The sequence below is a fragment of the Muntiacus reevesi genome, chromosome 3 (assembly GCF_963930625.1).
Source record: "Muntiacus reevesi chromosome 3, mMunRee1.1, whole genome shotgun sequence".
NCBI lineage: Eukaryota > Metazoa > Chordata > Mammalia > Artiodactyla > Cervidae > Muntiacus > Muntiacus reevesi.
The window spans coordinates 129,228,427-129,240,631 of record NC_089251.1 but is presented as its reverse complement, the minus strand read 5'-3'; the positions used below and the strand labels follow the sequence as shown (position 1 = coordinate 129,240,631).

Here is a 12,205-nt window from a genome sequence, read left to right as displayed (position 1 = left end):
TTGTGCAGCTGGTTTCTTGCCGAGGCTGTGTCTTCTTACTTCAGCCTCTGCCCTTCTCCCCTCGGGAAGAAGGCTGTCTCACGTCCACCTTCCCAAGTCGGGCTGGCCCCTGGTAGGATCGTGAGCGGGACTGGCAGAGCTGGACCAGGGTCACCTTTCATCTCTCCTTCTCCTTGGCTCCCTCTCTCTCCCCACTACCCAGTATCCTCCCTTGATCTGAAGGTGGTCATTGACAAAACCACATTCCCTCTATGTTGATGGCACCTGGGTGTGGGAGCCCTCCTAGGGGAACCCTGGGGTACAGTGGGAAAAGGGGCAGGCTGACGTCCTGTCAGCCTCTTCTGCAGATCCTCTTCTCCCAGCTCATCCACACCCCGCCCCCTGCTGGTTCTGCAGACAGGCAGGAGCCAGGGCTCCCAGGTGTATCTAACTGTCAGTCCACATGAAAGAAATCCACCTCCCCCCACCACCACCACTACCATCCCCAGACCAGGATGGGATTTTTCTAAAAAGACATTCCCAGGGAGCAGGAGTGCAAATCCTTAGGGCACTAACGAGCCACAGGCCAGCAAAGACCTGGAGCAAAGACAGTGGCCATCTGCAGCCCTACCGTAGGCCCATTCACCAGCCCGCTGTGAAGCCAGCTTTGCTGAAACAGCCTCTTTCTCTGGGGGTCTGTGCCTGGCTTCTCCACCGGGCATGTTAACAAGATAATAATCACAGCAATAGAAGCTAGCATCTATGAGCATTTATTATATGTTAGACATCTGCTAAGTGCTTTACTTGCCTCTTTGAATGCTCATGACAACTCTGTGAGCTTGGTGTTATTATTTTCCTCAATTTACAGACATGGTCCAAGGTCATGCAGACCCAGTGTCCTTCCGTTTCAAAAACTCGCCACTTAGCTGATCTGCGGGAGGGTGTAGAAGGTCTGGGACAGGTGCCCCAGACCCTGGGGGGTGACTGACACACTTTGGGGGTCTGCCCCAGGTTTGCCTTGACTTTAGGTCTTTTGAAATTGCACATTTTGATTGAACATATGTTCAGTCTTGGGAGTCTCAGGTCAGGTCACCAGCTCCTGTCACTTGCCCTACGGTACCCCAGAATGAATGAGTATTGCAGGAGCTTAACCTTTGTAGTTTTTCAATATTTGTTTTCATCTTATTTATCAAGTGCTTATAGGGATTTCCCTGGCGTTCCAGTGGTTAAGACTCTGTGCTACCACTGCAAGGGGGCGCAAGTTCAATTCCTGGTCGGGGAACTAAGATCTTGCATGCTGTGCAGCATAGCCAAATAAACAAAAATAAAACCAGGTGTTTGTAGAGCACTTACTTAGTGCCAAGGTGTGCTTAAAGTGACTTATAAACATACGAGGTAGCAACTACGGCATGTCTTCAATAATCAGTGAAAGGAAAAGATCGTTCTACACACAGCAAGTGCCTGGGAAAGTGATGCTCACCCCAAAGGAAATTCTCAAAGGCAACACCTCCTTGCCCTATCTGCCTGAGAAGAGATGGCCTTTCACTCTGCTCTCTGCAGGCAGCGCTAGCTCTCGCATGCCTCCTCCCCTCCATCAGCGGTGAGGGAGCCAGGGTCCCCACAGACCCATGACCATCTTTGCTCTTGCTCCAGACTTTCCCCCAGTCTTCCACATCAAACTCAAGGACCAGGTGCTGCTGGAGGGAGAGGCAGCCACCCTGCTCTGCCTGCCGGCGGCTTGCCCTGCACCGCACATCTCCTGGATGAAAGGTGAGGCGATCACATCTCCCCCAGAGAGAGGGGTAGGCAAGCGGCCCCACGGCCAGGGGATGTTCAGTGGGAAGTGGCAGCTGAGGGGGCCCGGAGGACACGTGTGCTGGTTCACTCTGCAACCCCTCCCTCTCCTCCTTTGCCCACAGACAAGCAGTCCCTGCGGTCAGAGCCCTCGGTGATCATCGTGTCCTGCAAAGATGGTCGTCAGCTACTGAGCATCCCTCGGGCGGGCAAGCGGCACGCGGGGCTCTACGAGTGCTCCGCCACCAACGTCCTGGGCAGCATCACCAGCTCCTGTACCGTGGCTGTGGCTCGTGAGTCCAGGGCAGGGACCCAGGAGGTAGTGATGCGGGTGGTGGGACAGGGCTCGATGGGGTGCAGGGGCTCACTGGGGCTCCACTTCTCTTACCAGGTACCCCAGGAAAGCTGGCTCCTCCCGAGGTGCCCCAGACCTACCAGGACACGGCACTGGTGCTCTGGAAGCCGGGAGACAGCAAGGCACCTTGCACATACACGCTGGAGCGGCGGGTGGATGGTGAGGGACTGGCAGGCTGGTCAGGGGTGGGGGGCCGGTGGAGGGTGGAGAAGTTGGGGAGACATGTACCTTCCCTGAGCTCCTCACAGATGGCACCGGGAGCTTGGGCCACCTCTTCTGTGGCCTCAGTCCCTGCCTCATGCTCCCTGCAGGGGAGTCTTCCTGGCACCCCGTGAGCTCGGGCATCCCCGACTGCTACTACAATGTGACCCACCTACCAGTCGGCGTGACTGTGAGGTTCCGTGTGGCCTGCGCCAACCGTGCTGGGCAAGGGCCTTTCAGCAACCCTTCTGAAAAGGTCCTCGTCAGGGGCGTGCAAGGTCAGTGGGACAGGGCGGGGGTGGCCAGGGAGGGAGGGTCACTGGGCCCAGGGTCCGGCCCCTCCTTGGAGCACCTGGTTTTGCCCCCGAGGCACCATGGTGATGGTTTTCTCTGTCTCTACTTAGATTCCTCAGCTCTGCCATCTGCTGCTCACAGAGATGCCCCTGTTACCTCAGGGCCAGCCAGGGCCCCGCCTCCTGACGCTCCTACCTCACTGGCCCCTCCACTGAGCCCCTCCCCAGCTCTTGCTCCCCCAGGCCCCCAGGCAGCCCCTCTCAGCCCCTCATCTTCCCCAGTACCCCCCAGCCAGGCCTTGTCCTCCCTCAAGGCTGTGGGTCCACCACCCCAAACCCCCCCACGGAAGCACCGGGGCCTGCAGGCTGCCCAGCGAGTAGAACCTACCCCACCCAGTGCCCAGGACTCCCCAGGCGAGCCCAAGTCTTCCGTCCCTGACACTGAGACCCCCACCCCGGCCTCTGCCCCTCAAGCGGTGAAAACAGCCTCTTCCTCAATGCCCCTGTATATGGTGACCTCCTTTGTGTCTGCACCTCCAGCCCCTGAGCCCCCAGCCCCTGAACCCCCTCCTGAGCCCACTAAAGTGACTGTGCGGAGCCTCAGCCCGGCCAAGGAGGTGGTCGGCTCCCCTGGGGGTGGTCCCCCCAGGGCTCCTGGGCCAGAGGGCACCGCTCTTCGACAGGGCCCCCCTCAGAAACCCTACACCTTCCTGGAGGAGAAGGCCAGGCAAGTGGGACCAGGGTTGGGGGAGGGAAGGAGGACAGAGGTGGGGAGTGCATGGAGCTTTGCCAACAATGGGGATTCAGAGAGAAGACCAACCCGCCAGGGGTGTTGGGGTGCCTGGGGAGATGAGATCTGGGTCCTTAGCACAGTTAAGTTCAGATTTTCTCTGTGCCAGGCATCATGCCCAGTGCTTTGGCCACGTGATCTTAATTTTCACAACTGAGAGGGACGCTGCATTATTCCATTCCACGGATGGATTGGGGAGGCTACGGGATATGCCTGAAGTGAAGGGCAGAGCTGGGATTCAAACCCAGGTTCCTAGGAGTGAACTCCAGGTCCCACCCTGGGAACCATAGCATCCTTGCTCCCAGGGGTCCCTGCTTACCCTCTGCTTAGCCGGCACAGTGCAAGTGTCCCCTCACTCCTCTGAGCCTCTGATATGCCCCCTGATGCATAGGGGTCGCTTTGGTGTGGTGCGTGCCTGCCGGGAGAATGCCACTGGGCGAACATTCGTGGCCAAGATCGTGCCGTATGCGGCCGAGGGCAAGCGGCGGGTCCTGCAGGAGTACGAGGTGTTGAGGACCCTGCACCACGAGCGGCTCATGGCCCTGCACGAGGCCTACATCACCCCCCGCTACCTCGTGCTCATCGCCGAGAGCTGCGGCAACCGGGAACTCCTCTGTGGGCTCAGCGACAGGTAGCTGGGCATCTGGGGGAGTAGAGAGCAGGGGCTGGGGGGAGCTGGGCTCGGCTGTCCCCTGACCCCCCCACCCCTCCAGATTCCGGTATTCAGAGGACGATGTGGCCACCTATGTGGTGCAGCTGCTACAAGGCCTGGACTACCTCCATGGCCGCCACGTGCTGCACCTGGACATCAAGCCAGACAACCTGCTGCTGGCCCCTGACAACGCCCTCAAGATCGTGGACTTCGGCAGCGCCCAGCCCTACAACCCCCAGGCCCTGCGGCCCCTGGGTCACCGCACGGGCACACTGGAGTTCATGGGTGAGGGCACCATGCCATCCAAGGGGGGGATGGGGTACTGCCAAAGGGGCAGCAGCCAGGGTGCCACCCACTTCATCCACATACATGCCATTTATTGAGTGCTTGCTGTATGTAAGCAGCAAATTAAGTCCTTTTCATGGTTTTTTTTTTCCAATTTTTCTTTACAACAGCCCTGGAGATTGGCATAATATTATCCCTATTTTACAGATGAGGAAACAGAGGTGCAGGGAGGTGTTTGTTCAGTATCAGTGTACATGGTAGACCCAGGATGTGATAAAGTTGAAAAGACAGGGGAATTGATTATTAATTTATATAAATAAGGGAAACTAACTACCATTTAGCTACCTGCTAAATACTCTGTTCATCATCTCTATTCCCTAGAATAACTGTGCAAGCCACACTTTACAGAGGAGGAGATGAAAAGCCAGATGGATTTAGTACATTGCTCAGGGTCCTGTCACTAGAAGGGGCAGACTGGGATTAGAGCCAGCCCGGCTGATTTCAGAGGCTCTTAATCTCGGTGTTGGCCACACTCTTTGTGAATGGGCACCCACCTTTGGAGCTGATCTGAAAGAGCTTGTGATCATCTGCTTCTTAGCTCCTCTGTGGTTCTGGGGATTCCCCCCCACACATTCAGTACCTGGGCTGATTCCTCAGGTGTCCCAAGTCTCCCTTGGGGGCCATGCAGCCCACCAGTATCCGGGGCCTGCTGCTCTGCTTGTACTCGTGGTCTGGTGACCTGGGCACCGTCCTGCTTCCCAAGCCCCCAGGGGCATACTCTGCCTCTCTCTGCTCCCTTGCTACCCGGAAGCTGGTTCACCGTGGTCTCTTATCTTCTGTCAGCTCCTGAAATGGTAAAGGGAGACCCCATCGGTTCTGCCACGGACATCTGGGGAGCGGGTGTGCTCACTTACATCATGTGAGTACCCCCAGGCCCCGCCCTCTGCCTGCACCCCCCGCCTCCCCAGCTACACATGCATGTGCACAACTTGTGCACACACACACACATGCATGTGCATGACTTGTGCACACACACACGCATGTGCACACACAAGTACGCAAGTAGCCTTGTCCCTGAGTGCTGTGCCCCTAGAAACCCCCACACTACTATCCTCCTGGACCTGTGAGTTCCCCCTCAGTCTGCATCTGTTAACCGAACTGTCTCCTCTGCAGGCTCAGTGGACGCTCCCCATTCTATGAGCCAGACCCCCAGGAAACAGAGGCTCGCATTGTGGGGGGCCGCTTTGATGCCTTCCAGCTGTACCCCAACACATCCCAGAGTGCCACCCTCTTCTTGCGAAAGGTCCTCTCAGTACATCCCTGGTGAGTGGGTCTCACAGCTGCCAGCCTCCCAGCATGACCTTCTCCTAGCCTCACATGGCCCTGGCCCAGCCCACACCTAAGCCCCCCAACTCCTACCCCACACCAATAATACGCTGCTGCTGCTATTACTATGGTCACTACTCCTACTTCTCCTAAGTGGCTGCTCTACCACCATTTAAAGCCTGTAACAACCCTATGACACAGGCAGAATCATTGTCCCCATTTCAGAGACGGGGAAACTGAGTCCCAGAGTTGTCCAAGCTCACTCCCTAGGGGTGAATCCTGGATTGGGAGTCCTGTCTCTGGGAGGGTGGAGTCTGTCCTGCTCCGGGAGCCATGCCTCCAGGCTCACTGTCCCTGGCTTGGCCTGGCAGGAGCCGGCCCTCCGTGCAGGACTGCCTGGCCCACCCGTGGCTGCAGGATGCCTACCTGATGAAACTGCGCCGCCAGACGCTCACCTTCACCACCAACCGGCTCAAGGAGTTCCTGAGCGAGCAGCGGCGCCGCCGGGCCGAGGCTGCCACCCGCCACAAGGTGCTGCTCCGCTCTTACCCAGGCAGCCCCTAGCGCCTCGGACCACAGCCCAGCCACGGGCTTCGACTCGGGGTTCCCGCTGACGCCCCGGGACATTCCAGGGTCCCCGCGGAGCCGGGTGGGCCCGGGGGGCTTCGGACACCACCAGCAGCAACATCCGGCCGGGCTATTACCTCATGGACCTGTGGGGACAGAGACCCTGGGCTTCAGCCGATGCCACCCAGCTGGAGCCAGAGCGGGAGACCCATGGGCCAGGCTGGGTGGGGTCAGGATCAGGTCAAGAGGGACAAGGCGGGAATGGGCAAGTGAGGGAAAGAAGCCGAGGCATACGGAGGGGAAGACTCTACTGAGGTTCTGGGGGAGGGAGACAGAGCATCTGGGGGAGAACCAACCCAGGAGGGTGTGAATGAATGGAGAGGAGGAAATGTGGGGAGCCCAGGGTGTCTACAGGCCAGGGGCTGGGAGTGTCACTGAAGCAAGGACAGGACGTGGAGACAGTGTCAGGGAGCCAGAGGCAGTACGTGAGAGAGGGCAGCGAGGTGGGAGAGAGAGAGGAGAGAGAACTCAGATGGGGGTGGGCGGCCAGCTGCCAGCCTCCCCAGAGGGAGAAGCGTGGAGGGCTGAAGGCTGGAGGCGGGGTCTCTCAAGCCAGCAGCGCTCTCCTCCTATCCTGGTGAATGCAGTGCTGGGCCCTCTGTGCTGGCCCGAGGATGTCCCCGCCGCCTCTCTGTGGCCTTCACCCTCCTCATTCATATTTATTTATTTATTGACTTTTATGAAGTCTCCCTGCCATCCAATCCCTCTTGCCTATGTTGTCCTGACCATTCCCCCCCCCCCCCAGCCATCCAGCTGTCTGTGCAGCTGTCTGTCTGTCTGTCACAAGGAAAATAAAAATGGCAAGCAGCAGGACCTGTGTGTGTGGTGTATGGGGAGGGATGGCTGGGGGCTACCGCGCGTACACGATGCTGGGGTACTGGGACGGGGCATTCCAGCCTTTTCTGGGCCAGTGAGAACTGAGGTATACCACCTAGCACCTTAGGACCTTCCTCCCCTGCCCCCTGACCCTTGTGGCCCCTCACCTGTCCCTAATTCCTTGAGAGAGGAAAGATGTGGGTCTGTTTCTCCCTCTAAAGTTTCTGAAATCCTGGCAGGACCACTGAATCCCCACCACCAGCCTCTAACCATATGGGTGGCCCCCACCTCTTCTCACATGTTCCATCATCACAATGGGAGGATGCTGGGCTCTGGAAGGGACCAGCCCACAACCCCATCCTGGCTCAGCCTTCACTCTATTCAGGGGACAGGGCAGCTCTGGTCCTGACCCCTGGAGCAGAGGGGGTTTCATCATGATGATTGGTGAGAGCAGATGGTGAGAAGAGCTGTAGGGGAAAGCAGGACAGGCTCACGAGCCCACGCTCTGAGTCAGAGCACCAATCAGGACACACGGGGCATCTGTGAGTGCTGCAGTCAGCGCGCTTGCTGTGATGGAGCCATAGATGAGGACTTTCCTGGGGCCCAGGGACACTCAGCCTGGCCCTTCTCATTCCCACTGGGTGCTAAGGTGCCTTGACTCTAGCTGACCCCCTGCAGTGCCACAGAAGGGTCACTGGGTCCTGTAACTGGGCTGCCCTGCCCTGAGGTGGATGGACGGGGAGCCAGTCCTTTGTCCAGAGGGACTGTGCCCCCCTGTCCCTCCCCAGACTGAAAACTTTGTTCTTCGCAATGTAAAAGGAATAAAGCCTTTCACCATGAGCACAGGGAGCTGGTGCTGGTGTGTTGCTGATCAAGGCTGAGGGTCCCTTGGCTGTAGTCCAAACCACCTTTGGCCCAGCCCAGCCTCTCTGGCTTCTCAGAACACCAGGGAAGAGCCAAACCCCATCATCATAAAATAACAGGATGTTAGGGCCAGCTGGAAGGGGCCAGAGAGCCACCTTTCCCACCTGCCAGTTTAGCAATGAAGATATACAGGTTGCCTGTGAGAGTCTCTAATCCCCTACACATTGCAAGTGTTTTCATATAAAAATGAGGTGCCTGAACTCATATCTTGATAAATGGTAAAATTCTTCTCCCGTCCCCTCTCTGATCTTGAGCTTCCCTCTCATCTCCATTGGAAATGGCATGTGAACTGCTTGTTCCAAACTCGGAGGAGCAAAGGTAATTTATGTCAGCAGAGCCGTGTCAAAACTGCTCTGATCAAAAGCTGACAGCACTCTGCACCTGGGCAGGCAGTTACAGTGAAGGGAAGCAAGGCTTGCCTAGTGCGCTGGCCTGGGTAGACTGGACTCCAAGCAAATCTCAGAGGAGTTAGCCCCCTCACCCCTCGTGGTCTGATGCCCCTATACACCAGCTTATGCCCAGGGAGGGAGCTTGGGCAGACCTAGAGTGTCAGAGCCAGGGCCAATCTCCAGGGACAGTGTAGCCCAGCCAGACCCTATGATGTCACATGGAGGGGAGTGTGGGAATGGGGAGGCAGGAGAGGATGCTGTTCTCAAAAATCCTTAAGGTCCCTTCTAGGTTTATCTGTTCACCACCAGGAGGCACAGCGTGGAAATGACAACTCTAGACTCCTGGGTTGGGGGGAGTAAGGTCTTTCCAGATTGGTCCTGACTGCCATGTGGGCCCCTCCTAATTGGCTAGCTGGACAGTGAAGCCCATCGCCACTATGGCTTCATTCATCCACAAACACTCACACCCCTTAACTGACTGTGTCCAGGAACGATGTGTTGTTCCTCTCTCTAGGGACTGACCTGAGTGTAAACTGCCCCAGCAGGGAGCTGAGTCTCCTGTCGACCTGAAGCCGTGCCTAGTTCTCCTGGGAGTGAGATGGAGAGCCCCTGCTCTGGGGAGGGGATGGGGCCATACCCAGCTGCCCAGTTCTCTGGGTGCTGACGTGTGGTGCACCCCAGAGCTGCTCAGGTTTCCCCTGGGGGCTGCCCCAGTGGCTGAGCTGGCATCCCAGGCATCCTCAGGCTAAAGAAGGAGACTGTGTGGGTCAGGGAATGGGGGCTGGGGTCCCCGGGGGCTTGGGGCAACCACGCCAAAGAAGGCAAGGAGGGGAGCCATGTATAAAACCTGGCCCTAGGGCTGAACACCTACCCACGCCCTGGCCCTGCCGTTTGGAAGGGCATGCTGCCTGCCACCCAGCTAGTCGACCCACGTCCTGAACTTGAGCCCTCACGAGTCTAGATCTTCAGGTCAGCCTAGACATTCCCACATAGGGGGATGTTCTGAACCTACAGGGAAGTCTGAAGTTCGGAATCTCTGTGTCAGCCTAGACCTCTTTGTTTCCTGCTCCCCAGATGTCCAAAGCACCTCCCACCAGAAAACCAGCGGCTCCTCCCCCTGGATGTACACTGGATATCAACGACCCCCAGGTTCAGAAAGCAGCCATTCTCATCCAGGCCTCTTACCAGGACCACAGGTAAGGGGGAGCTCTGGAGAATCGCTGGAGGAAGGGAGCTGGAGCTGCAGAAGGTTCACAATTGCATTTGGGGGATGGGGGTAGACTGAACACTGTATTTGGGGGGTGGGGGGAGACTGATGCTGAAGCTGAAACTCCAATACTTTGGCCACCTGATGCAAAGACCTGACTCATTGGAAAAGACCCTGATGCTGGGAAAGATTGAAGGAGGGAGGAGAATGGATGGATGGTTGGTTGGCATCACCGACTTGATGAACACGAGTTTGAGTAAGCTCCGGGAATTGGTGATGGACAGGGAAGCCTGGCATGTGCAGTCCACCGGGTCGGAAAGAGTCGGACACGACTGACCACAGTGTCATGTACCTATAGGGTCACTGGACTTAGAGGAGAGCGGTTTCTGAAGGGAGGAGGGGTGGCTGTCAGAGCAGACAATTTTACTAACAATTCAGGAGCGGCTGCCTTCCCTACCCACCCCCACACGTTTAAGGGTCTAGTGGGCTGAGGTGGGGGAGGGGAGCAGGGGATGCTGTACGGATGGACAGGGCTGCAGGCGGGCCCGGGCCGTGTCATGAGAGCTTGAGGCCCTGACCTGGACCGTGCTGGTAGGTCCCAGAAGGAGCTGCGCGAGAAGGGGCCGCCGAGAGAGCTGGAGCCGCTGAAGAACGTGGTGCTGCTGGAGTGCAGCGCGGCGAAACTGACTTGCAGTGTTTCGGCGTTCCCGGACCCATTCATCCGCTGGGGCAAGGACCGCAAGGAACTGCGCAACGGGCCCAAGTATCGTTATGTCTTCAAGGACCCTGACGTAGTGGCACTGGTGGTGCGCGATCGCGAGCTGGCAGATCTGAGCCAGTACAGCATCAACGTAAGCAACCCCTTCGGCCAGTGCTCCGACTCGGCGCGCATCCTTGGGGAAGGTACTACTCGCCCTGGCTGCAGTGTCACCGCGCGGAGCAGCGCCAGCTGGCGGGCGCCCACAGCCTGGTCTTGCTGCGCTTACCGCTGGGCCTCCCCGAGTCCGCAGGGGGATGTGGCCCAGCCCCCGCACAGCCTGAGCGGCAGACCAGAGCGCGGCGCTGGCCGCGCGCGTACTCCTTTCCTACCCCCAGAATTCCATCCCATCCAGCCTAAGAAGCCCGCTAAGGGCTTCAGTCACGCGATTCCAGGGCCCCAAGGTCACCGAGAGCCAGAAGCAGAGGCAGGGTTAGAGCCCTGGTCTTCTGGTTCTCAGCCCAGCGCAATTTCCGAGGCACCGCTAGATGTGCGAACATTTCCAGGTTTTCAGCCCTAGAATCTCTACTGATCCTTCTTCATTAACCTCTGCGAAGGGGGGGATTAGTCCCGCTTGACGGTTGAGGAGATGATGACCCAGCGAGGTTAAAGACCTGCCCAACGTCACACAGCGAGCTTAAATCCATCTAGTATTTAGAGACGGGTATTAGCTGGGGAGGTGATGCCCGGCCTGCCTCATCTCTAGGTCCTGAACTGGGTGGCAGTCCCTCTCCCTTCCTCTAGTTCCAGCGAAGATTCAGAAGGGACAGGATAACACTAAGGCGCGCAATGGCGCCACGGTAACGCTGATTGCCGAGATTCTGGGTGAGCCTGCGCCCGACATGGGCTGGGCCGAGAACGGGGAAGACACCGAAGGAGACTACAGGTGAGGGCGGGGACTTGGGCAAGGACAGAACCTGGAGCGGGAGCTCGGGCGGGGCGGGGTCCAGAAACTGGCGGGAGTGGGGCGGGGGCGGGGAACTGGGCGACGAAGAATGGAGCTCAGTACCCTGGCCGCAACCCGCCTAAACTGATCCCAGGCCCTGCCCTCCCCTTCTTCCCACCTAGAGTGTTCTTTGAGATCGACAGTACCTCCACGACGCTGACTATCCGTCAGGCCACGCTGGAGGACAGCGGCAAGTACGAAGAGTTCGTGGAGATGGACCATCCATCGCTCGCGTGGATGTGGCCTGAAAGGGACCCTCAGACCCGTCGCCCTGGCCGGAGCCCCGGGCGGGTGGGTCAGACAACCCTCCTTCATCTTGCTTAATAAAGCTGCTCTCTTTGACTCTTGGCGTCTATTCTGTTCTTTTGAGACCCCATTTCCCCTGCACTTGCACCCACACTTATTCCAGATCAACACACCAAGGTCACAGAAAGTTGGGATCAGAATGTTTGGAGGGTGCCTAGTCCAGTGGTTCATTTTGCAGACAGTGAATCTGAGATATGACTTTTCTCACGGTCAAAAAGTTCCCGCACTAGAAAGTCTATCACTCCGTCTTCTCTTCGTTTGCATAGCTCAAGCCCCACCTTCTCCTGGGGGATTTGCACTCTGGCCCAGTCCATCTCAAGGCTGGCCACACTCCCTCAGGTCTCTAGCCTCGCTCTTCCCTGGGACCTGGCTCTCTGGTTTGGCTGATACCCCTGGGCCCTTTCCCAGACAGCTCAGGTCCTAATCTTAAATTCCTATCTCTGTTTCTCAGGCTCCATTCTTCTAATTTGGATCCGCCCCACTAGATTCCTTGGCCACGCCCCCGTGCTCTCCCATAAATCTCACCTCCTCGCTCCTGGTTAGAAAGCAAGAGGATAG

General features: G+C 57.8%; 2 protein-coding genes across 7 annotated transcripts in view; both read left to right on the top strand.

Moving 5' to 3' along the window:
• SPEG (striated muscle enriched protein kinase) overlaps window positions 1-7,115 on the top strand; it is a 58,738-nt gene extending 51,623 nt beyond the window's left edge. For all 6 annotated transcript variants that reach the window (XM_065930493.1, XM_065930492.1, XM_065930497.1 and 3 more), the window contains 10 exons: window positions 1,633-1,749; window positions 1,899-2,066; window positions 2,165-2,287; window positions 2,440-2,607; window positions 2,734-3,349; window positions 3,804-4,043; window positions 4,126-4,349; window positions 5,193-5,268; window positions 5,523-5,672; window positions 6,047-7,115. In XM_065930493.1, the coding sequence (XP_065786565.1) occupies window positions 1,633-1,749; window positions 1,899-2,066; window positions 2,165-2,287; window positions 2,440-2,607; window positions 2,734-3,349; window positions 3,804-4,043; window positions 4,126-4,349; window positions 5,193-5,268; window positions 5,523-5,672; window positions 6,047-6,239 (2,075 nt within the window). In that variant the 3' untranslated portion in view covers window positions 6,240-7,115. The remainder of the gene's footprint in view (window positions 1-1,632; window positions 1,750-1,898; window positions 2,067-2,164; window positions 2,288-2,439; window positions 2,608-2,733; window positions 3,350-3,803; window positions 4,044-4,125; window positions 4,350-5,192; window positions 5,269-5,522; window positions 5,673-6,046) is intronic.
• A 2,390-nt stretch (window positions 7,116-9,505) lies between these two features.
• Window positions 9,506-11,589, top strand: SPEGNB (SPEG neighbor). The gene is given in 5 exon segments (XM_065927968.1): window positions 9,506-9,627; window positions 10,234-10,541; window positions 11,140-11,281; window positions 11,464-11,558; window positions 11,561-11,589. Coding segments are annotated over 5 exon segments (696 nt in total).
• The last annotated feature ends 616 nt before the right edge of the window (window positions 11,590-12,205 follow it).